The sequence below is a fragment of the Anarhichas minor genome, unplaced genomic scaffold (genome assembly GCF_050575085.1).
Source record: "Anarhichas minor isolate MPS153535 unplaced genomic scaffold, ASM5057508v1 ptg000030l, whole genome shotgun sequence".
NCBI classification, from domain to species: Eukaryota; Metazoa; Chordata; class Actinopteri; order Perciformes; family Anarhichadidae; genus Anarhichas; species Anarhichas minor.
Genome location: NW_027466476.1, coordinates 3,673,670 through 3,698,462, shown reverse-complemented (window position 1 = coordinate 3,698,462; position 24,793 = coordinate 3,673,670). Strand labels below are relative to the sequence as shown.

General features: G+C 40.9%; 3 protein-coding genes across 3 annotated transcripts; 2 read left to right on the top strand and 1 right to left on the bottom strand.

The window, feature by feature from the left end:
• Positions 1 to 6,485: 6,485 nt before the first annotated feature.
• LOC142964376 (immediate early response gene 5-like protein) lies at positions 6,486 to 8,004 on the top strand. Its single transcript, XM_076104671.1, has one exon. It carries the CDS (start codon positions 7,056 to 7,058, stop codon positions 7,932 to 7,934), a length of 879 nt encoding a protein of 292 aa, XP_075960786.1. The 5' UTR covers positions 6,486 to 7,055; the 3' UTR covers positions 7,935 to 8,004.
• An 826-nt stretch (positions 8,005 to 8,830) lies between these two features.
• Positions 8,831 to 14,690, top strand: LOC142964349 (carnitine O-acetyltransferase). Its single transcript, XM_076104635.1, has 14 exons — positions 8,831 to 8,970; positions 10,101 to 10,370; positions 10,509 to 10,627; positions 11,111 to 11,164; positions 11,281 to 11,446; positions 11,577 to 11,751; positions 11,917 to 12,095; positions 12,188 to 12,288; positions 12,374 to 12,493; positions 12,586 to 12,708; positions 13,255 to 13,390; positions 13,470 to 13,532; positions 13,628 to 13,765; positions 13,871 to 14,690. The coding sequence occupies exons 1-14, from the start codon at positions 8,944 to 8,946 to the stop codon at positions 14,084 to 14,086; spliced, it is 1,887 nt and encodes a 628-aa protein (XP_075960750.1). The 5' UTR covers positions 8,831 to 8,943; the 3' UTR covers positions 14,087 to 14,690.
• On the bottom strand, positions 14,658 to 24,172 carry adamts13 (ADAM metallopeptidase with thrombospondin type 1 motif, 13). Its single transcript, XM_076104633.1, has 29 exons — positions 24,095 to 24,172; positions 23,732 to 23,786; positions 23,476 to 23,609; positions 22,860 to 22,943; positions 22,557 to 22,681; positions 22,322 to 22,468; positions 21,707 to 21,841; positions 21,411 to 21,561; positions 21,199 to 21,303; positions 20,942 to 21,093; positions 20,748 to 20,811; positions 20,298 to 20,424; positions 20,065 to 20,213; positions 19,833 to 19,953; positions 19,641 to 19,721; positions 19,372 to 19,553; positions 19,114 to 19,270; positions 18,510 to 18,639; positions 18,248 to 18,427; positions 17,908 to 18,106; positions 17,728 to 17,830; positions 17,520 to 17,649; positions 17,179 to 17,355; positions 16,891 to 17,095; positions 16,126 to 16,393; positions 15,900 to 16,043; positions 15,620 to 15,799; positions 14,902 to 15,077; positions 14,658 to 14,813 (listed from the first exon to the last, which is right to left on the bottom strand). Exons 1-29 carry the CDS (start codon positions 24,170 to 24,172, stop codon positions 14,658 to 14,660), a joined length of 4,095 nt encoding a protein of 1,364 aa, XP_075960748.1.
• Positions 24,173 to 24,793: the final 621 nt, after the last annotated feature.

The following is a 24,793-nucleotide window of genomic DNA, read 5'->3' as shown; positions in this document are numbered from 1 at the left end:
ATATATATGTGTGTGTGTGTGCAGTGTTAGTGCGTGCATGTATAAGAGCGTTGGAATGGGGGTGGAAGGGGTGGGGGGAGGAGGGGTGAAACAGGATATGTTGGGAATAACACAAAGCACAAAAAGTGTCACATGATCTGAAGCACAGGGTTGATTTATTTGGCTTCAGAAAGAATCTGTTGCATGTGGTTTGGAGGAGAGAATGTTTTCCTTCTTTGCTCTCAGTGTGCTCAGACACAACACATGGAAACATTTTCAGAGAGGCCATGGGTCTGTGAAAAAAAAAAAAGCGCTAGACATTTTATTTCTTCTCTCTCTCTTTTCATAGCTCTTTCGGTTCCTTTTTTTCTTTTTCTTCACTGATTGAATTACATACATCTGCTTGCCACATGTAGAAATATCCCCCTAATGAATATATGTAATGCACTCAGGGGTTGTGACGTGCAATTACTAGATATGTTAATAGTTTATTTTGGTAAGAATCAACTGTCAGAGTGGTGTACCAAGTAGTGGGCTCTTCACTTATTCCCTGCAAGTGTGGCAGGGATATATCAATGAACATCCTATTTACAGCCTCTATTTCAGTCTGTAATAAATACTCTTCCACTCACATGAGACAGTTGCAGGTCTGCTCTATTGTCTGCCATAAATATGCTGGAAGGGTTGGTTAAATATTGATAACACCAATTTTCTGCCTCCCCCCCTCGCCCCACACACCCTCTCTCCATCACCACCACACACACAAACACGTACACACACACATCACACACTCAAACCCCTCCTTTCTCTCCTTCTATCTCGCGGTTATTTCACCCTCACAGTAACCTTGCTTATGCATATTGCATATGTAAATAAAGCACCGCGCCTCTGAAGTAATTGTGTGCATCTTCTACTGAGCTGCATATCTCAGCTCTGTGTTTAAGAGGACGCACTATGGAAAGACTCAATTCTTTGTTTAGCAGGTGATTATTTTCTGTTTGGACTCATCCACCAACTCAGAACTATAGATTTATTGACAAGAAAAGTGCTGGAAGTACAATTTTTACAACTCTTCTTCTCAATTTTGGGTTAAGTAGGAGTTGGTTATGGGCGGGGCTGAGTCCCTTGTCCGGGATTTCAGGCAGATTACTTAAAACACTTCAAATTTTTAGTATGAAGTAACTTTACTATGTCATATTTAGGTTTAACACCAATAAAGAAACATTGCTAAAGAGTTAATTGTTTATATATGAGAATATATAGCCTATATAGTTTTTGAGTTATCAAATTGGCATTATTCTTAATTAATATTGTTTGTTTCAGCTCATAACAAATTGTTTATCAGATGTTCATTTCAAAGTTACAGTGGTATTTTTCCTGTCTTTAAAAAACTCTTTGTCACAAGTGTGAGACAGAAAAAATGTTCAGTGGCCGATGCTGGAACAGTTTGTTGTCCTAACAAAGGCTCACATAAGCCTAAAACATATTCAAATCTAAACAGGCTTTCTCTTTGTCAGTTGTATGTGTGGTTCATTTGTGGTTAAAAAAAAAAAAGATAAGTGTTCTCTTCTTAAAATAGAATATGTGAATACAGCAAGTCTTTGTTATAAAGATCATTTTCTTTATTAAGCAAAAATGTACTGCAAAAATAGAAACGCCTGCACAATGTCATTCATGCATGAAGTACTGCCTACATTACGTTCACTTTTTGGTGAGAATTATACTTTACTTGTTTGTGTATCAACTCCACTCTGTGGTGCGTTATGAGGGTGTCATTGGTGGTGATGCTATATTGAACTACGTTATATTGAAGGTGTTTTAGAAATCTGAAAGCATGAAAAGAATCACAACAAAAGCAGGATTTATTACAGCCTGTTTGTATTGAATATACTTATTATGCAAAAGGTAGTTTTGTGGAAATTACTAGTATAACTATACTATCTGAATTGTACTCTACTTAATATAAATTCTTCTTTGTTTTCTTTGTGAAAACACATCTCTTCTCTTTTATCTAGAAGTTGAAATCAAAGTCTTAGTTTCAGTTTCAGGTGTGTTGTGTGTGGTAATGGGATTGGAATGAAGCAGTACAGAGAGAAAATAAATAAACAAGAACAAACCACCATTAAAATAAAGAACACTATATGTTTAATCTCCCTCAGTTAACATCAAATTGTATTCAAGACATTCAGCTTGACACTTACCTCGTCCCAACAGTGAGACTGTAGACATAGTGTACTATACCAACACTGTACTAAATGGTATAATTCAATTTGTTAGCATCTTGCTGTATTTAAGATTTCATAGAGACCATGACCATATTTGTTTCAGAGATTAAGAATCATGCACCATTTTATTATTGTATTATTATTGTATCGTTTTGCTATGTATAGGTCTGTGCATTGTCTGTTTATGAACCAACGCCATGTTTTAGTTCATGCATAATATGTTCAGTTTATTCAAATTGTCCAAAAAGCATATATGATTTAAGATTAAACACGATTCATCATTAAAATAGCATGTTCATTTCTCTACAAGTATTTTTGTTATGCACACTGAGGTCCATGTGATTAGTAATAAAAGACTGGTAAACATGAATACCTGTATTCTTTCCATTCTTACTGGATGTGTTTTAATATTTAACCAGCAAAGCCTTCTCTGTTTTATAAGCTGGGTAGGATTACTTAAATCAACATAAGTGTGGAAGTAGCCTACAGCAGTGTCTTCAAAACTGAAACTTGATCCATTTGACATTAGGTCTGACCTTTGCCTCTGTCTCTCACAAATTGTAAGTTTTGCTTTTTCTCCAGTGATGCTCAATAAAATGTTCGTCACGGTTATTATTTTTTTCACTGTGACATTTGGCACCTACCTTCATTTTGTCACATTTGCATGCCAGTGGCTTTAACATTTAGCCACCCATAATGCAACACTTAATCCAGACCATGATATACAAAACGTGCATTCTTTTTGCTCTCAAGGTTCTTGTTCCCACAAAAACAAACCAAACCAACATGTTAATATATTTTACCCAAAATGTCACTTTCCCCCTATTATACTTTATTGTACGATACTATGCTATACTTTACTACATAATCTCATATGTCAAACAGTGCTAATAATCCAGAATCTCTATTCCAGTGTGATTTAGATAGTGATAGTAGTGTTACAATATTACCATTAAAGGTGCAAGATCCGAGATTGGGAACATTTTGATTTCCTCTCAACGGCTCTCAACATGGGCAGCTGCTCACAGCTAACAGTGCTAACAGTGCAAACTACAGCGAAAGTACTGACCGAGCAAATAGTTTACCTGAGGGGTAATCTGAGGCTGGGCCCTACACTTCAGCAACAATACTGTCAGTTGCGATGGCATTATCAGCTGTAACCTCTGTATGAGAGCAGGGACGAGTGCCTGCAATGAGCTAACCAGTGGGGCATGTCTACATGCACTAAAAGCAGGAGCTGCCAGCCCGACTATGTCAACAAAGCAAGGAGAAGCTCTGATAATTACTCCACTTTATCTTTACATAGCAAAAAGCTGTTTGCTGCTATATTAATGCTCTAAATGTTAAATGCAACACCTTCAAAGGTACTTGAAATGAAAGTGAACAAATCTATCTATTGTTGTTGTATTTGTGTTTGTTGCTATATGGACTCATGAGCCTTAAATAAAAGTTGAATATCCACTACTACTATACTACAAATTGCTGAACTATACCATAAAATATAATGCTATACCATACCATCCCACGCTGTACCATAAAATATGATATCAATCTGCTCTCTGCCATTTAAACTATCCCAGAGAGAGCACACATGTCAGACTCCAATTTACACCATTATCAGAGCATGATAACCATAATAGTGGCTGTCCTCCTGATTCACGCATTTGGCAGGAAATCAAAGTCTCATCCAGGTGTTCAGGATGATGTCAGCCATCTGTGTGTGTACACACAAACAGATGTGGGGCACGGATGACAGATAATCTCTCTACAAAGAGCTTTTACCCCACACACGTGAGTGCGGTGACACTATTTCTATTGTCAGAGGCAGTCCTAATGACATCATTGTCACATCCAAACAGTACATTCTTAATAATCAACTCTGTGTGTGTGAATTAAACCTATGTACTCTGCATGAGTATTATGTGATTTGGCTTCTGAGGAAAGATTTGTTTCGGAAACAGGTATATTACAGTACAGTACAGCACAGTACAGTACAGCACAGTATAGTATAGAAGGGTATTATCGTACATAATTGTATAGTATTGTGTAGAAGTGAATATTGTTTTCTCCACAGTTTTCCTCTATCTGTTCTGTTCTATTTTGGGGTTGGGGTTTACAGAGTGCTTCTTCATGTGCAATCCCAACCTACCATTTTCAGTCTGCCTTTATGCTGGCTTCTTGTTTCTCCGTTGTTTATACTCTTGTATCCTTCCAGTTTTAAGATCTTGTCGGTGACATATTTGACTTGGCCTTTCTTTCATTCATGGCTCTGAGAAGCTTATTTGAACTGCATGTACTTCTACAAAAATAGGTCTATTAATAATTTTTGTATTATATGCTATTCTTTTACTCTCTGCAAGTCTATTGCATTACTCTTTGTATGTTCTAATCTACTCTATTACTCTCTACAATTCTTTATCTAATTCTTTTCCATCACTCTTTCATGTGGCACGTTCTATTCTGCTCTACATTAGTTTGTGGCACTTATTGTATTTGTATTAGTTTGTTTCACTGTACTTTTGCTCTGGTTTATGCTCTGGTTTATGCTCTTAGATGCATGTTTAAAAAAGGAGATGCACTTATGACTTCTGGTGACTAGTAGTTCTCTTGAATACCGATGTTGAATACACTTATTGTAAGTCGCTTTGGATAAAAGCGTCTGCTAAATGACTGTAATGTAATGTAAAATGTAATGTATTGGTTACTCTTTACTATTATTCTATTTGACTCTGTTCTATCTCTCTCTATGTACTACTGTTATTTTCTATTCTATTGTTCTCTACGCTATTCTATTTTCCATCACTCTCTACTTTGTTTCCATTCTATTTCTTTCTTTTCTGTTCTATTCTATTTCTATTACTCTCAGGGATATTCTATTCTGTCTCTCTACTATATTCTATTCTATTGCCATTACTAACTACTATATTCTGTCTCTATGCTATTACTCTCTACTCTGTTCCATTCTATTGTAATTATTAACTGCTATATTCTACTCTATTCTTGTCTATTCTCTCTCTCTCTTTATATTCTATTTCATTCTACTCAAATCTACTTTATTACTCTCTACTATTCAATTATCTTCCATTCTATTACTCTCTAATACTGCATGTTCTATTCTGCTCTACTGGTTACTCTTTACTGTATTCTATTTAACTCTATTCCATCACTCTTTACTGTGTTGTATTCTATTCTATTAGCTTATCTTGTATGTTCCGTTGTATTCTATTATATTACTCTCTATTGTATTGTATCCTATTACTCATTACTCTAATATGTTCTTTTCTACTATTCTCTTTTATGTTATATTCTATTACTCTCTATTCTATTCTATTACTTTCGACACTATTCTATTATATTCTATTGCTATCTATTCGATTATATTACTCTCTACTCTATTCCATTCTATTGTAATTACTAACTGCTATATTCAACTATGTTATACTTCTCTCTTTCCATTCTGTTTTGTTATCCTCCAGTCCACTCTCTAATATTGTTGTTTTAATATATTCTATAACTCTGTACAAGTCTTTATTCAAATCAATTATATTCTATTACTCTTTACTGTATGTTGTATTCTGCTCTATTGGTTACTCTTTTAGAAATTCTATTCTATCATTATCTACTATGATGGTACTACTGTTGTTTTCTATTATATTAAACTGCTATCCTGTATGCTCTGTTGTATTCTAATTGCTCTATTCTGTTCTTTTCTATTATGTCATTCTCTACTGTACTCTATTATATTACTCGCTATTCTATTATGTTTTATTTCTCTCAACTTGATTATATTGTTTTCTATTACTCTCCATTCTATTATATTCCATTCTATTGCTCTCGACTCTATCCTGTTCTTTTCTATTACTCTATATTATGTTCTATTGTATTATATTACTCTCTATTATATTCCTTTTAGTTACTTTCTGTTATGTTCTATTCTAGTCTATTACTCTCAAGGACCTTCTATTCTATTCTATTGTAATTATAACTGCTATGATCTACTCTAATCTACTCTTATTCCACTATACCCTCTACTACTGTAGGTTATATTATATTATTTTCGTATGTGTTATTTTACTCTATAAAATTATACTCTAGCATGTCCTTCTATTCTATTACTCCCATGCTATTTTATTATATTCTGTCACTCTCTATTCTATTCTATTGTAACTACCAACTGGGTTCTATCTCTTTGCTTTCACTCTCTACTCTATTCCATTCTATTGTAATTACTAACTGCTTTATTCTACTCTATTTGGCTCCTCTGTTTCTATTGTGTTTTGTTCTATTCCACTCTGTAACTCTTTACTATTGTATATGCTGATCTTGTTTGTTTATATTACTCTCTAATATGCTCTATTGTATTCAGTTTGTTCGTTACCACATTATTTTCTTTTCTAATATATTATATTACCCTCTATTATATTCTAATGCAATTACTAACTATGTTCTATCTATTCTGTCCCACTCCTCTTTTTCTATTCTATTCTACTCTGCTCTTTTCTACATGGACAATAATTGTGGTGATTTTTGTCTGCGCCGAGATTTAAAAAGCACAGAACACATTTAGTGAAATGCAGCATGCCCGCTCCTACGTGCATTCTGAATGAGGCTGGTAGTGATATTTGCGTATAACAGAAGCACCGCCTCCCTCCCATTGGACAATGTCTATGTGAGGGCGTGGCAAGGAAAGATGAGAGTTGCAAATCCATGCCCTTACTGGGGAGACATGGAGCGCTATGGACACAGTCTCTACACGAATCCAGTAGGAATCTCAACTAAAGACACATTTCTTCAGTGAAGAAACAACCGATTTGAGAGACTTAGAGGAAAGAACGGCTGGCCCGGTTGAGGATGGAGTGTGCATTTGAAGCACAGAACCTGATCTCCATTTCTTTGAGGAAAATCCAAAGCTCCAGGACGCAGAGAGGAGGCATCAAGCTCCACAAGAACTTACTGGTAACGTACGTACTGAGAAACGCCAGGCAGCTTTACATGAGCAAAAACGTGTCGCAAACGCAAAGGACGCATCAATATGAGGATGTAGCGGCAGTCCGTGAAAGGCAAGACTATTTTGAATTGAGCGGGAGCCTAACGGAGTTGGCTGATGACTTCTACTGCAACTTTACTGGGGTTGAGTCGGAGACTTGGCACTGCGGAGCGCACCAGCCCAACGGCCAGCCAGCAGAAGTGGCGCACCAAGATGCATCTGCCTGCGCAATGCTTTCACCAAGTGACTCTGACCTCATGGTTTCGGAAGCCTGTTGGAGTTGTGCAGACAAATCCTCCTGGGAGTTACCTATCCCAAACCTACAAGCCAACCAAAAGACTGTCCTGGACTTGGACACGCATGTGGTGACTACTGTCACGAATGGATACTTCCACTCAGACTGTTGCGCGCAGTCTAAACAGCCGCAGGGCGCGCAGTGCTACACTAAAAAGCGAAAGATGGACACAAGTTATCATATTGTTGATCCAGAGTTTTACTTGCCAGACTTTGGGCCAGTGCCATGTAAAAGGATGAGAACTGAGGATGATTTTCATTCAGACTCGGACCAGTTGGACAACACAAACATCTCCAACCTGATCTCAGTGCTGGGTTCAGGTGGACTATCTGAGTTTGTGAGTTGGCAGCAGACGGACCTTGAACAAATATTCGCCGCTCAAACAATTTCTTTAAAACATACACTGTTAACAGGCAGTGGGTGGACCAGAGCAATTGAAGCATTTTGATTTGTATGATTGTTTTTCTTTGTATTGTTTTATTTTATTGCTTCTCAAATAAACCATGACACGACTGCAATCCCCTCTCTCCTCTGTTATTGAAAAATGTTGATGAAATGTGATTTTAAAGAGCAATCATGTTCATATTGGAATACTTTTGGACAGTAACATTTCTCGTGCCAATGATATACTTTCTTCACACGGTATACATGAATTGTACCTTTCATTTAAACCTTATTTTCTGGTGATTCATTTGGGCTACTGGAGTCAGTCTTTGGTTTGTAGCCTATTTCCTGAAGAAATTAGTTAACGCTCAGTTTCTCTGGAAAGACGTTGGACGAGCTCCATCATGTGGCCAGAAAAGATCTGTGCAGCCTCGTGCACCATCTCAACGCAGAATATCATTCTGTAAATGTATTATTCATTTCAGAGCTTGCTTTTATTAATCAATAAAACTTACATTATTTAAAAAACATTGATGTATTGGCTTTAAATCGTGACTTCAACTCCTGATGATAATCACTATGCACTTGTTATGTGTGCACAAGAGTAGGTTTATGATAGATACATTTAGGGTGATAGTGACCTTGTATTTTTTATATTGCTATCATTTTACCAGTCGTGTGGGACGTCATACAGGTTGTCTCTATTTCATGACAATGCATTGACTAAAACTAGAAGATAAACACTAATAAGTATTATGGATTACTGGAATTATATACAATTAGGGATTTTTCTTCTCATAAAATAAATACAATGATGAAATAATGCAGCTTGTCACAGCTGAACGATTTTGTGTACAATATTTGGAAACGGCAGGCACGCTTGTGCCTCACTCCACATGGAAAAAAACAGGACTTTCAGTGGAGAGCTCGCTGTTATGTTGGCTCGGTGGGTCCGGTGAGGGGGCGGGTCTCCGAGAATACGCACCGAGCTTGTCCTTGAGACATGACTGCCCGAGGGTCTCCCTGCTATATTCCCGGGACAGCCAAAGACTTTAACGCGTCTGTTTGACAAGATGTTGGGTGTTTTTGTCAAGGCCGCGGTGAGTCTATTGCTTTTTTTTCCATCCTAACTACATGTAGTTTAAGTGCGTATCAACAAACGCAGTAACGTTACGTTTAGCTTTACGGCATCAGACAGAGTGACGGGGGTGGGGCGCTGTACGGGACAGCAACAAGGTGACAATATAAGTTAAATATAACTCATGTTTCACCATGGTTTACTGGCCTGGTACGATATTTATTGTGGAATAGTGTTGATTTAGAGCGTCATTTAGCAGCCCCGCATTTAAACGTTAGCGTTACGCATAACATTAGCTTAGCTTAAGGTTAGCTGATAGCACAACCTCGACTTGTGGCGTATGCCGACATAGTTTTATTGACGACATAGTCATCTTCAGTATTGCCCCTCTATTTATATTCTCTACACAACAACAACACTGCAACACACGGGCTTCATATCGATTTTATTTTGAAAGCGTCTACCGGAAGTTCTTTATTGTACGCCCGTAGACTTGGCACAGATGAACACGAAGCCCGTCATTATTTCTGAATATTCCCACTGTTACTTAATTTATAAACACCCATTTATAAATGGATCATCTTATCATCAATATACCGGATAACTATTGGTCACCACCAGTGAGCACGAGGGCACAGATAGGCCTAGACAACTTGCTCTCATGTGTGTTTTGATGTAGCTAACATTTCAAAGGTTCAACTGTGTCACTCTTCTATTTATAACCTGGCAGAGCTGACGCCACTGGGTCCAAAGAACCAGTTTAGCTGTTTTGCAGTTGTTTTGGTGTCCGTTTTCACAGTTTAAATCACCTCACTGTGGAGTATGTGCCTTTGAAAAATAATTAGAAAAGTTGTTCACAACACTTAATCCTGTTCTTACTTGGAACCATCGAGTCATTTACTATTTGAGGCTTTGATTGCATGCACTTAATATTTTACAACATGTTGACACCTGGATTTGTGAGGCAGCAACTCTTTAGTCCAATTAATGTTAAGGTTCAACTAGAGAGATTATCACTAAACTCTTTGATTATTATATCAAGGCAGCACGTCTACAGTATGGTCACGTGGGCAGTTGAACTATTTGAACAAAGAGCAGTTCTGACAATTATGGATGAGGAGAGTTTGTGCTCATTAAGTCCGTGTCTTCCAGCTGCGGCCCGGCCTGGTGAAGCCATGTCGCCTGGTCAGACCAGTAACACAGATCCCAGAGAGGTCCCTGGTGCACCAGGAGGGTTTGCCTAAGCTGCCCGTGCCGCCCTTGAAGCAGACATGTGAGCAGTACCTGGCTGCTCTGGAGCCCATCGTCAGCGAGGAGGAGCTGGAACACACCCGGCAGCTGGTGAAGGAGTTCCTCACGGGTGGTGTTGGGGAAAGGCTGCAGAAAGGCCTGGAGCGACGGGCACACAAGACAGACAACTGGGTAGATATCCGGGAGTATTTAGCTGAATATTTTGGTGTGTAAGACATCTATATGTCTGAAGTCTGTAGTCTAAACAAGCAATGGAGAACTGTAAAGAAGCATTTTTTTATTCTGCTTTCTGACCACTGCTTTTTTTAGTTGTCAGAATGGTGGATGCAGTCAGCCTATCTAGACTGCCGTATGCCGGTGGCGGTCTACACCAGCCCCGGGGTTGTCCTGCCTCGCATGCACTTCCACGATCGACAAGGACAGATGAGGTGAGAAACCAGGATCCACTGCAAAACCACAGTAACTAAGCTCTTTGTCTTACAAAACAAATCAAATGGTCTTATTCTATGCACACAGTTGTTTCCAAAAAAAAATGATTTCCATTGTGTTGAAGTGCAGTGTAAACGGGCTCGTATTAAACTGGAGTTTCAAGCCGACCTTTGCGCAGGATTCCCTCCACATGCTAGCTATTTAAAGCCCTTTAGCCACTCATAGCATTGCTCAGCTGTTTTTGTCTACCGTGACCTATGGGATACGCCATGGACACAGTGGCCCCAAAGACAAATACTCCAGTGAAGCCAATGGCTTAGGACGAGCCAGGTACAGTAGGCCCACAATTTGTCAGCCAGTGACACTAGTAGGTCATATGGAATGACATGTACTTGTAAATGTCTCCATTCAGAGCTAACTGCTGATAATTGATGTTGAGAATCACCATATTTGTCAGTAACACAATGACGTCTTCTGTGCAGGTTTGCTGCCAAGCTGATTGCAGGAGTTTTGGAGTTTAAAAAAATGATTGACACGTGAGTTTGCCTGAAACTAATGCAAATATCAGACTGCTGATCAGAGCTCCTTATTACCATGACTTTCAGTTGGTTTACAGAACTGCAGATGTATAATGTGAGCTGCTGTGTCGTAGTGACACCCTGCCTATAGAGTACCTGAGTGGGAAGCCGCTGTGTATGGACCAGTATTACCAGATCCTGTCCTCCTGTCGTATCCCTGGTCCAAAGAGAGACACTGTTGTTAATCACAGCATCGGGAAAACACCTCTCACTCATATCACTGTGGTCCACAACTTCCAGGTACTCTAGAATGCACTGTTGTTCTTCTCCTTCATGCAACTCATTTTGTAATATAATCATCACTGGTCCAGTGGCTAAAGAAATACTGGAGCTATGGCTGAATTAACCTGACCTGGTCTTTCCCCCCCAGTTCTTTGTCCTGGATGTGTACCACAGCGATGGCACCCCGCTGACCGTAGACCAGATTTACATGCAGTTGGAGAAGATCTGGAACTCCTCTTTGCAGACTAACAAGGAGCCTATTGGCATCCTCACATCACAGCACCGCAACACCTGGGGAAAAGCCTATAACAATCTGATTAAGGGTGAGCAGAGAAACCAAAACCTCAAGAGCCTGTGTCGAAACGCTGTGTATCGATAGATTTGTTATTTTATTTAGAATAAATCAAGTCAATGAATCTAGGTGAGTATTTGAGAGAAAATATGTCACGGGAAATGTTTATCTTAAAGGCGGTTATATTCCTCCTCAGATAAAACAAATAAGGAGTCGGTCCGTGCCATCCAGAAAAGCATCTTCACGGTTTGTCTGGACGCTCCGATGCCGCGGGTGTCAGACGAGCTGTATCGGAGTCGCGTGGCTGCCCAGATGCTGCATGGAGGCGGAGCTCGCTGGAACAGCGGCAACCGCTGGTTTGACAAGACATTACAGGTGTGAGTGAGACAAATGACTTGACATTCAAAGTGATCAGCTGCACTGTGGTAACGGGTGAGAATTTGAATGTGCTTGTCAATCCTCCTCAGTTCATTGTTGGTGAAGACGGCACAAGTGGACTAGTGTATGAACACGCACCTGCTGAGGGTCCACCCATTGTGTTCCTCATCGATTTCGTTGTTCGATACATGTAAGTTTCTTTCAATTCTTAGATGAGAGTCAGACGTTTTTGAAATGAACTCAAACGGACAAAATGTTTCATATCTTCTCAACAGGTCGAGGAGTGAAATAGTTCGCACTCCTATGGTTCCCCTGCCCATGCCTCTGAAACTACGTTTTAACATCACACCTGAGGTCAAGAGAGACATTGAGAACGCCAAACAAAATATGAACATGTATGTAAAGTGCAGTTATGATTGTTAATATTATTGTCTCATCTTTGATGTCAGTCATTTTGTTTAACTCACGCTTTTCTTTGTTTCATCAGAATGGTTCATGACTTGGATGTGAAGGTGCTTATGTTTTCTCATTTTGGAAGAAAACTGCCACAAAAACATAAGCTGAGTCCAGATGCCTTTGTGCAAATGTCTCTTCAACTGGCCTACTTCAGGTAAGAAATCCCTTTTCAAATGATGCTGGACATGAACATTAAAGGGACACATCATGAAAAACACACTTTTTCAGTGCTTGTGCACACACATCTGGATATCTGGTGTGCCTTCCAACCCACAAACTGTGAAATAGGACAACCCAGTCAGTTGTTTGTGGGCTGTCTAGATCAGAAAACATGTGATTCAACAAGCCATTCAGAACTGGCTTCCCATCCTATCGTACTTGCAGGCTCATTAGAACATAGACTCACACACACACACACACACACACACTCATAGAGTATCTCCACCCTCGGCTTGAGAAATAACTTTGCAAATGTGCGCCATATTTTTCTCGCAAGCCAATCAGAACAGACTGGGTTTATCAGGGGGGTTCAATAAGACAGGTGCTAAAATCAGACAGAGGGTGATATACAGGTATATTCAGGCATATAATCCTGTTCTAGTAGAAACCCCAAAATACGGGTATGAACCTGGAAATGAGCATGATGTGTCCCCTTTTATGTATTAAATCAAATATTCTGTGTCCTGTTTTTGAATCCCAGGATGTATAATATTTGCTGCTCCACCTATGAGAGCGCATCGCTACGGATGTTTAAATATGGGCGAACAGATGCAATTCGTGCAACTACTACAGACTCGTTTAAATTTGTCCAGGCACTGCAAGACCCGGCCAAACAGGTACTGTTGAACCACCAGAATTCTCAATAAATGTATTGAATATGAAGCCGTCTGACTGAACAGAAAATACTGTCAACAGAACACAGAGAGGCTGGCGCTGCTGCAGGCGGCCGCTCGGACACATAAGGACAACATGTACAAAGTGAGAACTGGAGTTTATCAACATAAAAAAAACAACTTAGTTTTTCAATTCATCATCTGATTAACGACAGCTCTACACATTCAACTCTATTTCAGGCAATTCATGGACAAGCCATCGACAGACACCTCCTCGGACTGAAGATGCTGAGTATTAACGAGCTGACCTCCATGCCTGAGATATTCATGGATACCTCGTTTGCTGTGGCTCAGCATTATAATCTCTCCACCAGCCAGGTACATCTGTCCCTAAGACAACCAACAGTCTATTATTACTGAGCAAATGATTGTTTGTCGTCGTGTTTGTTTGCTTGCCCTCATCTTTCCCGTCTCTGTGTCCAGGTTGGCTCCAAGACAGACTGTGTGATGTGCTTCGGTCCAATGGTGCCAGATGGCTATGGAGTGTGTTACAATCCCATGGATGAGCACATCAACATCGCCATCACGGCCTTCAACAGCTGTGACGAGACGAACGCGGCCAAGTTTGCCCAGGCTGTAGAGGATGCTCTGTTGGACATGAGAGCTCTCCTGGAAGACACAGCTACAGCCGAGCAGTGATCCCACACTGGGGCCTGGCATGGTGCTTTTGTCCTGGCGGGCTGTGCGGGAGCTGGAACTGAACCGGTGCGGCGACGTCGCTGGCAGAAAGCCACGCCGACACAGACGCACAATGTACTGAGTGTGCTGGAGCTGAGGGGGGGAACCTGTTATCGAAGGGTTGTGGGAAGTGCAATGCGTGACTGCCTTTGTGATGTGAAGTCATTCTTTATAATGGAAATTCTATATTTTAATACATTGTGTTTCACCTCATTTTACATTAACATAAGTTGTTGATTGTAATGGTAGAATATTTATTCTTGATTTATACTTTACAAGTCTCTAGTGCAGTCTTTAGAATAATACTGTCCTCACTTGACTTTGGTTTGGTTTGTTTATTAGTTATTTCGGGTCAAAATAATTACCACAAATGAAAACTAAACAAGAGAATGTTTTTATTTTTTATTTTAAGTCTTTCCATGAACAAAATAGAAGTTAATATTTGTTGAAAGAATATGTGAGTATTGTAAACTAAAGAAATGTTGAATGTAAATTCCAAAACTCCTCATGCAATAATAGTTAATATTTATTATCAAAGACGAATAAAGGAATATTTGGCTCTGAAGCTCCCTTTGGAATGCAGGTATTCTCCATGAAATTCAATCTCAGCCATATTTCCAGAGGAGTGCCACTGAAACAGCTGTCGGCCTTTAAACACGTTGGTCGCTAAGACGTCCATGTCCCGGATCTGAGCAAGTAACACAAGGCAGTCGTTATTATACTGTAACATACAAACAAACCATTTTGAAACAATAGCAAACAAAGCATGTCCGCACCATGATGTATGTAGACTGGGAGTTGGTGGCGTTCAACACTGCTCCGATGTGTAGCGCTTGGATTCTGATCTTCACTGAGGGAGGGGCGTTGATGAGCACTCGACAGGTGTGGTTCGTGTTGGACGTTGTTGGATTCTCAAAGACGCCGGTTGGCGAAAACAGCTGAATGTCGCAATCTGTGGGGCAAAAGCCATAATACATTTCATCTCAACAAAATATTATGAACACCTGTCAAGTCAAATGCAATCCAATGCAATGGCCAGGCTGTGAGTAGTTCATTTGAGAAGCCCAAAGATGTGAGTTTTAGTTGAGACTGTGTCAGGTGCTGGTTCAAGTCATTCTTTAGGCAGATAAAAGTGCTAAAAGGTTAACAAATCAAAATCCATAGGGGAGGTGAGAGGACACAATAGAAGTACAATACAACACAAACCTTTGCAGCTGTATTATATTGTTATTACGATATTTTCGGCTTCACTGTACTTATTGCAGGGCTTTTGTATTGGATTGCATTAGACTGTGCAAGTGTTCACAATATTGCGTACTCTCTCTAGTTATAGTTTTCAACCTTTATGTTGCAACATTGGGCTCAATTGACTTATAGCTGCAACTATTCCAAAAAGCAAGTAAAGCCTCCTCTCATCCGGTCTTTTAAAATAAAGGAAAGCCTTTTTGGATAGCAAAGGAAAACGAATCGTGCTGAACACACAAGCACTCTTACCCTGATGGTGGCTCTTCTTCGTGTTTTTCTGTGAATTGTAGGTAAACACAACCCCGTTCCCAGGGGTCAGCAGTTTTTGACGCACCAGCAGGATGTTGGTTCTGGTTGTCAGTTCGCTACCCGCTACCCGCTCGCACTTCTTCACAAGTACCAGTCGGTCAAAAAATGCAACAGATTCCTCTGTAAAAGAAAACAACACATTCACAGAGTGACAGTCGTTTATTTAGCTGCAATAGTCACGACATAGGACATATCATTTTATAAAGTAGATAAAACTTACTCTTTTTGCAGTTCAAAGAGCCAGATTCCACTTTAATGTGAATGACCTCATCAAGGGGTCGACCTATGAATACTGTGCAGCGGCCGGTCACGTCTTTCAAATCCACCGTGCCTGATTCCTCCAGGAGTAGCTGTCCACATGCACCTGGTCAAAAGCAGACACTGTAATGATACTCCTGCAGCTGCCTGCAGCGCTCACTGAGAACGGGTAGTTTATGTGTACTCACTGGGTTTAGGTGCTGGGATTGTTGTTGTGGAACGTGGAACGGGGCTTGGCTCTGTTGGACTTGGTGAAAGACGGTCCAATGGGTGCTGTGGCGTAACTTTAGTGGTGACATCTGAGGTGGGCAGAACGCAGCCGCCCAAATAGCAGCCCTGGATGGTTATGGGTTTAGGCATGTGCATACAAAACGGAGGGCTGAGGGGCTCCGCCTTAGAGGGGCCCATGCAGGGCACGGCTCTGGACTGGATCCCGTATCCACACGGTACTGAACACTGGATTGGCAAGATATCACAAAAAAAAACTGATTCACATTAAACATGACTGGGAACAAGAAGAGGAGTTCTGTGTCCTGGGAAATAAATTGCTCTTAAAGGGCCATACCACTGTGTTTGCTGGTACATTTCCATAATAGGCAGCTATTCATATTCTGCATTTTCAATGCACAGATTTTAAGATTTGGATGTTGTTGTTTTCCCGACAATTCCAGATAGCAATTATGGTTATATATGGTTATTAGTTATTTTCATACAATATGAAAATCATTTGGTGTTGCAATATTATTTCATGGTAATGCAGTTTAAGTGCAGACTGATTTGAAAAGTCTTGCATGGTCCTTTAAAATAGATTATTATTTCTGCTTGAAAAATAATTTAGATGTTTAATAGATTGTCAAAAAGTCCCATTCATTGTATGTCAATTGACTTGATGGTTGATCAACTGATTGTTTCATCTTGAGTCTAATCTCGTCTTCACAGTCCAGTCCATGTACCTGGCTCCATGGTTTCGCCTCCCATCTCAAGGTGCAGATCTGCACCAGGCAGGGCACTGTGGTGGCTGGTTTCACAGCTGCACGGCAGCTTTCCTCCGGCACCACACTCTCCTTGCCGTGAACAGATTGGACACAAGACACAGTCCTCTGAGCTACACCCAAATCACAGGACGCCGAGCAGGGCGATGCGCTGAATACCTTCCACCTGGATAAATGGCAGTATTTAAAATAATTTTGCCTTTGCAAAAAAATATATATTTAGACGATGTGTGTTTGTGTGTGATTCACCTTGCTGGGCAGCTGTGGTCGTTACATGAAACCACTGCTGTGGGTTTGAGAAGCACACTGCACTCTGAATCCTCCACCACCTCCTCCTCCCCTTCTGTTTCTACAGCACAGTACAGCACCCTGTTGGCCACCCCTCCTCCACACGTTACACTGCAGACTCCTTGCTTAGAGCGCCACCTGGTTGTTACAAAAGATATTTTGCTGCTGTCCCTATTTTAAACAACATCATTTCTTTCTCTAACATGGATACACAGCAGACTACATACTGAAGACACATAAGAGATTCACTTCATTATATTATACATAAATACTGCATGTGGATGTCAAGTATAGTGTCTCACATGGGGGGGCAGGGAAACGTGTTGCAGGTCTCAGACTGAGGAGGAGGCTTTGTAGAAGCATCACAGTGGATGTCTGTCACCCTGAGTCTGGTCTGGTGGTCCACACAGGAGAACCAGACCTGCAGGGTTCCTACACAAGCATCAAGCTTTGGTTGACCTTATCTGATGAGGCTGTTTCTGAGTGAAGGTGAGCACATGGTTCACTTACCATTATCACAGGTCTTTGAGCACTGGCTGATAACAGGACTCCAGACATACACATGAGCCTGTTTAGAGCGTGGCGACACACCAGACGTTAGTACTGGTTGTTCCTGGTCAAGAAAGACAATGTTTAGACACCCTTCACCTTTTGAAATAAGAGAGAGATTTTAGTCATGTTCTACTTTACCTCTCCCTTAGATTGCCATCCAATGGGACAAACATCTACCACACAGGGCACAGAATCAGTCGGTTTAATCTGCAAAGAACAAACACTTTGATCCACTTCAACATCTTGACCATCTTCTGGCCGGACACATGACACGTTGCGTTTTGCTTCTCCTGGCCCGCACAGTGCTGAACACTCCCCTGGCTCTGACACTCGCCATCTGTAATCACACATAAATGGATTTCTCTTTAAAAAAACAAAAAAAGAAAAACTAACACCGGAAAGCCTTCATACTCTGTGGTCATATGACGTTATTTGACCCATGAACATAATGATCAACAGTACAGTGTAGACTTCATACCTAGCAGGACAGTGTTGCAGGTTACATTTTTCAACAGTATCTGGAGCCGTATCAGGTGGGCATTCAGAATCTGAAACCTTTACCACATTGGCTCCATGTATCTGAACACATCTTACGGGACGCACTCTCTCTCCTCCACCACAGGAGGCACTACAAGACCCAAACGTCCCTGTGTCCCAGCTGTAAAACAGTAAATTATTAATGTATAACCATTTGTGCTGAGCACAGAAGGACATAAAACAGTGTTGAGTATGAACCAAACCTGGGGGGACAGCGGGACAGCTGACAGGTTGTGTGGAGCGGTACGGGTGGAGGAGGTGTTTCACAATTGTGTTCCTCCAAATGGTTGTTGGTGTCTTCATCTACACAGACATATACATGCTTCTCTACACCTGTTAAGAAAGTTAATATGTGTAGAGAGAAATAATTACTTAATGAACACCTTCAATGAAGTTAGCAAGATTAAGGGGGATTTTTAAACCTAAAATATTTCATATTATTGCATTTGTTGCATTGTATGTGACCATTTAGTTAATCAGTTCAGCTGACATTTCATGGTATTTGCTTCTGAAAACATGTGCGATCAGAACAATGACAAATGAATTTGGCATATTCAACACTGCCTGTCCGTATAATAGACAGACACTGTAAGTGTGGGATAAAAGCTGGCTCGAAAAGGTCAATTCTGCTGCACATTATCATACAAATGCCTCGTCTCATTTGTAAAACCCATCGGCTCCTAAAACAAGAGGGCGAAGACTATAATGTGCAATCAGCCTGTGAATTTATAATGACATCTATCATCAAATACATTATTATGCTGGTTTTCTTTTGGTGCTTTTCAATAGTGATTAACAGTTCGTTACCTGATCCACAGGAGACAGAGCAGGGTGTTGTGACGACAGCCCACTTTCCGTTAGGTGAGATGACTGTCAAGTTGCTGTTTCTGATAGGTACATAGAAGTGGTAGCTAATGTTTGGATTAGTCTTCACTCCGTATTCTTTTCCATATTTGCGATAGACCTTTAAAGAAAAACACTCAGATGTTGAACACAAAGTTTTTTCCCATTTTAGTCCTGCAAGTATTTCTTTCTTAACGTTGTTGAATGTTTCTCTCTCCTGACCTGTACTCTTATTTCGTCTGACAGTGGTCCTGGCAACAGCAGCTCTTCCATCTTGGGCAAAAGGTCAGGGGTCAGGTGGAGGTGGTACTCTAGGCGGTTATCATCCAGCGGGGAAGGGTGGGTCGTAGTCAGTGCCATGCTGCCCATCCCGGAAACAATGTACCGATCCCCAACCATTACAGCTGGAGACATAAACGCCAAAAACAATTCCCAGTTTTAGTACCTGTTAATCCTGGTGTAGAAATCTCTTGTAAAGTGATGAGGCGCACCCATGTGAGTGAAGAGAGGTGCCCGGTTGACAATATGAACCTGCGTGGCATTCACTGGCAGAGACAGGAAAGTGGTATACTCTGAATAAGAAAGAAATAAGAAAACATGTCTTACTTAAATGAGTAATAGATTACCAAATTAGTTCTCAATTCATTGAATGTGTTCATTAGCTGTACACTGTTGTTTGTTACCTCTGGCCTGACCGCCCGTGTAGGAGTCAGAGGTCAGGCTGCAGGATGATGCATCTCCACCACACACCCCGCACACATCACTCACTTTCCCAGATTGCAGCATACCATCACAGCCAAACAGCTGATCAGAGACAAACAGTGCATTTAAAAAGCTGTTAGATTGAATGCGAAAAAAATAAAGTGTGAAAGAGTAAGATTGCATCTGCTTTGTCATCTACTCAGTCTTTTTTACCTGGCATTTCCCTCTTAAGCAAGCAGCTGTGGATCCAAAGTGAGGCGGGCTGTCTGACTCACAGCGAGTCCCATCAACAAACTGAGAGCCGCGGCTCACTATGAAGTTTTCTCCTTTTGACTGGCACACATATCTGCACTGCTCATCCCCTGGTTATGTTGAGAAGAGTTCACATTAAAACAAATGTTTAGTTTTGTTTCTTTACGTAGGGAAAAATGAATATGCAGGCCCACCTTGTGCAAAGCCTACAGCAGGGATCCAGGTGTAGAAAGTGGCAGTGTTTGGTAACAGGTAGAGGGGGTTGAGGTCTGTTTGGGAACACTGCTCTGCCATGAAATCCAGCTGAGTGTGCTTACATGGCTGCAACAACATGTGTGGTATGACAAAGAAAATCATTTTTTCTACCTTGATAATGGTGTCTGTTTGCCTTTTCAACCCCCAAACCACTGTAGAGGTATTCGTGGCTCACTTTGACCCAAGCTCAATTACTTTGCCTCTAATTCTCCAAGTTGTCCCCTCAGTACTTGTGTTTTTGGAGGCTTGTTATGGGGGCACAGGCTGCAAACTTCTAACAAAAGATCAACAAACAGTGGGACGATTCTGGGTACAATGATCCACTGAGTAAATAGCATTGACCTACTGTATGGAGGCCCAATGTAAATAGTCAGAAGCTCAGAACGTACTTGCTGGTGACAAAGTTCAGCCTCAATATCCGATTCCTCACAATCATTCCCTCCAAAAGCAGGTCTGAAAAATTAGACATGATACACTTTCAGAAAGTCATCAATAAGCTGTTCACTTTCAAACATCAATATCACATAAAGTACACGGGATGGTCAGCTCCGACTATGACTGATGCTTGCATCACATTTGTTACCTTGGGTTATTGCATTTCCGTGTGCGGTGAGTGACTCCCCCTCCACATGTCCGTGAGCAAGGGGAGAACTCAGACCAGCTGGACCAGGAGCCATGAACCACCACAGAAGAGCTGAGCTCATCTAAGGAAACGCAACGCCCCTTCAGACACCACTGGAGGAGAGGAATGCACCCCATGAACAAACATGCATGGGCCTACTTTTTGGTTCAATGGGAGAACGGTTGCACCTAAATGACTCACTAATAACAGAGCAGTACCTGATAAGGTGCACACTCTGTCCCGTCCAGCAGTGGGACGAGGAGACGTTTGCAGGAGCTGTGATCATCAGGGTTAATGTGACAGGACAGGACACGACAAGCTGGCTGATGGAAAAGAAGACCAAAAAGGACTAAAAATTGGGTGGTGGTGTGTTTATTTTTGATGTGAAATGCCACCTGGTGGTATCAAGCTGCTATTACAGGTGACTAACCAGGTCAGGATTGGTGAAAGAGCAGGCTCTTGCAGTGCTACCAAAGGCTATACGGCACTGGTCATCAACTCCGTAGTATAGACCAGGCTTCCAGTCTTGTAGGGAGCCTTCCAGTGCAGGCAGGTCCTTTACACACTCAGCTTTACCTTGACTGGGAACATGAGTACAAGTGACATCTCATTACCATGTCCAGACGATGGCAGATTTGTATCTAATAATCTTATAAACGAGTCCCAGGTCTGCATGGTGAATGAGAGGCACTTACAAGCACAGCTGCTCTGAACTGGTTGACCCACCTGAAGAATGTGAGCAGCTGCTGTCTGCTGCAGGGAGACCAGGTCAGATCCACACTGTTGTAGCCGCCATCGGAGGCCATCATGAACCCACTCCTGCCGCAGGTGTTTCCTACTCCGTCATGGTTGATTCCAAAACTGGGTGAAAGAAAATTGACACCTTCAATCAGAACACACCTATATTATTGAGTATGCTAATTATAAGGAAAATAGGAATGTCCTTGAAGGAAAAACTTTAAAAACAAAAGTAACATGAATTCATTATTTATCTATTATTGGACATATATGTGTAATTGTATGTTTGCCTGTGATCAAATATTACATCGTTGCATGTTTATCTAACTTGATGTGAACTGACTTAAAGACTGACCAAGTTAAGGCAGCAATTATGTTGAATTAATTAATTGAAAGTGTACCAATTGAATACTGTCTCTTCTTTCCCTATAGTGCCAAATTACATACTTCTTTCTCGGAAATTTCTTTGAAATTATTTTTGAAATTACAGACCTTCAAAAGAAAGTGTTACCTAATAAGATTTAATAGCCGTGATGTAAACTTAAAACCTATATTATAGATATTGCAGATTCCCTGATGATCATGTGTGTGACTCTGCTTTACCTGTGGCCAATCTCATGAGTGATGGTGATCCCCAGGTCAAAGCCCGTGTCCTCTGTGATCACACAGCTCCAGTCACTGGAGCAAGCCCCACCCAGCTGCGCTACACCCCTGACCTGATTGTTCCCATCGGGCAACACCAGGTCGTACCTGTTAGTGATGGTTAGACATAAAACATGGCTTCATAAAATATCAAGAGAACATCTCCTCGCAATACAGCCAGCTACATGTAACACACCGTGTAATGTACAACAGAAGATCAGCGTGTAGTGGGTCTGTATCGTTTGAGGGGTTTATCCTTCGGCCCCAGTCACACACACTTCTGAGAGAGGAGGTGATGTTGGGAGACATTTGGATCTCTGGCTAGAAGAGTGACCACAATAACAAAAGAAAGGTGGTGATAATAAAACATAAAGACGCTGAATTTATGGTCATTTTTACCATTGCTCACACTTAAAGTCAGCCTGGATAACATGAAAGGTACACATCTTGTATGTAGCTACTACTTGATTAATTGAGCTTATAACAGGGAGCCAGTTACCTCTGGCTCTGACAGGATGATCATGCGGACCAGGTGCACCCTCATATTGGCACCCAGGGCCATGTCTCTCAACAGCTCTGAGGCCTGGGTGGAAATTGGAAAAAAAGTCAGATGAATACACAGTATTTCAGCAGGATGTTCAGAGTGTAATGGGACTATAGTATAGCAGTGCACTTTAAACGTCTGGCTATGTAAACATTTCAAGACCTGAACTGATTTTTCTCTTCATCATTTATTCATTGATCTTCATTCAGCCCAACAGTGGTGTAAATTATGTTGGTTTAGGTTTGTTCTACTCAGGGGTGGAAGTAACAAATTCGTTTTTTTGTGTGCGTGTACTTTTTCAAGTATAGTCATTTTGTAGCCTAAATACATTATTTGATTTGATAGATATAAATATTTGTTTCCCCTTTCAAATATGTAAGACAGTAACATAAACGTAGTACATTTTACAATTAATTTCCCCTTTTTACATAAATACATTTTACACAAGTTACTTGAGTAAAACATTCTGGGACTCTTTCCTGCTGTGGTTCCAGTACATGTCCCCATACATTTATTTAAGGCATAGAAACGGCTATCGATAAAAAGTAAAGGCTGTTGTGCTCAGTCTTACAATGTTGAGGTTGGTGAGGATGTATCGTTCTGTGTCCTGCTTGTGGACCTGCTGGACCTCAGGCCCGACCACTACCAGCAGTTCCAGATGTGTGATATCAGGCATCTGAGCCCAGCGACGCAGCCGCCCATTCACTGTCAGCAAGGAGAAGGAGACACAGTATGGACAGACACCAGTAATTACAGTATCACAGAGAGAACACATTCATTGCATTATGTATTGCATTATTTTACAATTCAGCCATAGAGAGACATACCTGAGGCGTCAGAAGATGAAACTATGTCTCTTTGACTGGGGGAGTGATGAAAATGCTTTAAGAGGACACAAACGTTCGTTTTTAGGTTATTTTTAAGCACCACTTTTAGGTTCTTTAGAAACTACAGCTTCAAACCTGTGTAACCAAATTTAGATCCGTCTGCCCAAACACTGAATGAAAACACAAAAGTATTTTAGAGCTTTTGTTTTTTAGTGACTGTAAATCCAGTTATGACAGCTGGTCGTGGGTTTTCACAGGATGATAAGCAGTTTAAAGTTGAAGAGTTCAATGTACTTTGCAGAAGTCCCGAGCAGTGGAATCACTAACCGCCGTGCTCCTGTTCACTCACAGCTTTCCACCTACCTCGTCCAATGGAGAACTCATTAGAGCGGCTAAGCCAGGCCACAGTGACAGCAGACAGAGCACGGTCGTAAAAAACATGTTTCCTATCTTCCTGTGCGTCTACCTGCTCTGCTTTAATACCAGGACAATATGTGATCCTCCTCTTCAGCAGGACAGAGCCCAGCTAAGAGGGTATGAGTGACGTGTGTTTATGTAAACATTAGGGACAAAGTTGATAGGTGGCATACGTCACTAGTTTTTCCCCCCTTTGGGGCCAAGAGGACAGATCTCATTGGTTGGGTTTTTCCTTTTTTGTACTGTGACTAATGTGTACATTCTAGCATTTCGTAACTGAACAATGAAAAGTATTACAATCCGTCAGACTTTTTGTTGTTTAAAACATTTTGATGATAAGAGATCGTCAGCGATGGCAGCTGCATGCTTTATTTAGTAACAAAAATCCACTTTTGGATACAAGCCCTATTTATATTTAGTCCTTTCACAGCTGCAATCACTGCTGAATTAATCCCAATTATCATAAATAATGTTGTGTGCTGTTTCTTGTCTTAGCCATTAGAGGGCAGACATGATCCTGTGGTTGGACTGAATAAGAAATTGGGAGGGAACAGAAGCACATCCTCCACAAGAGTGTAAATATCATCCCTTATGTCCCTTATGTCCATGGCAGACACAAAACCTTGTCTAAAGCTCATTTCTTTA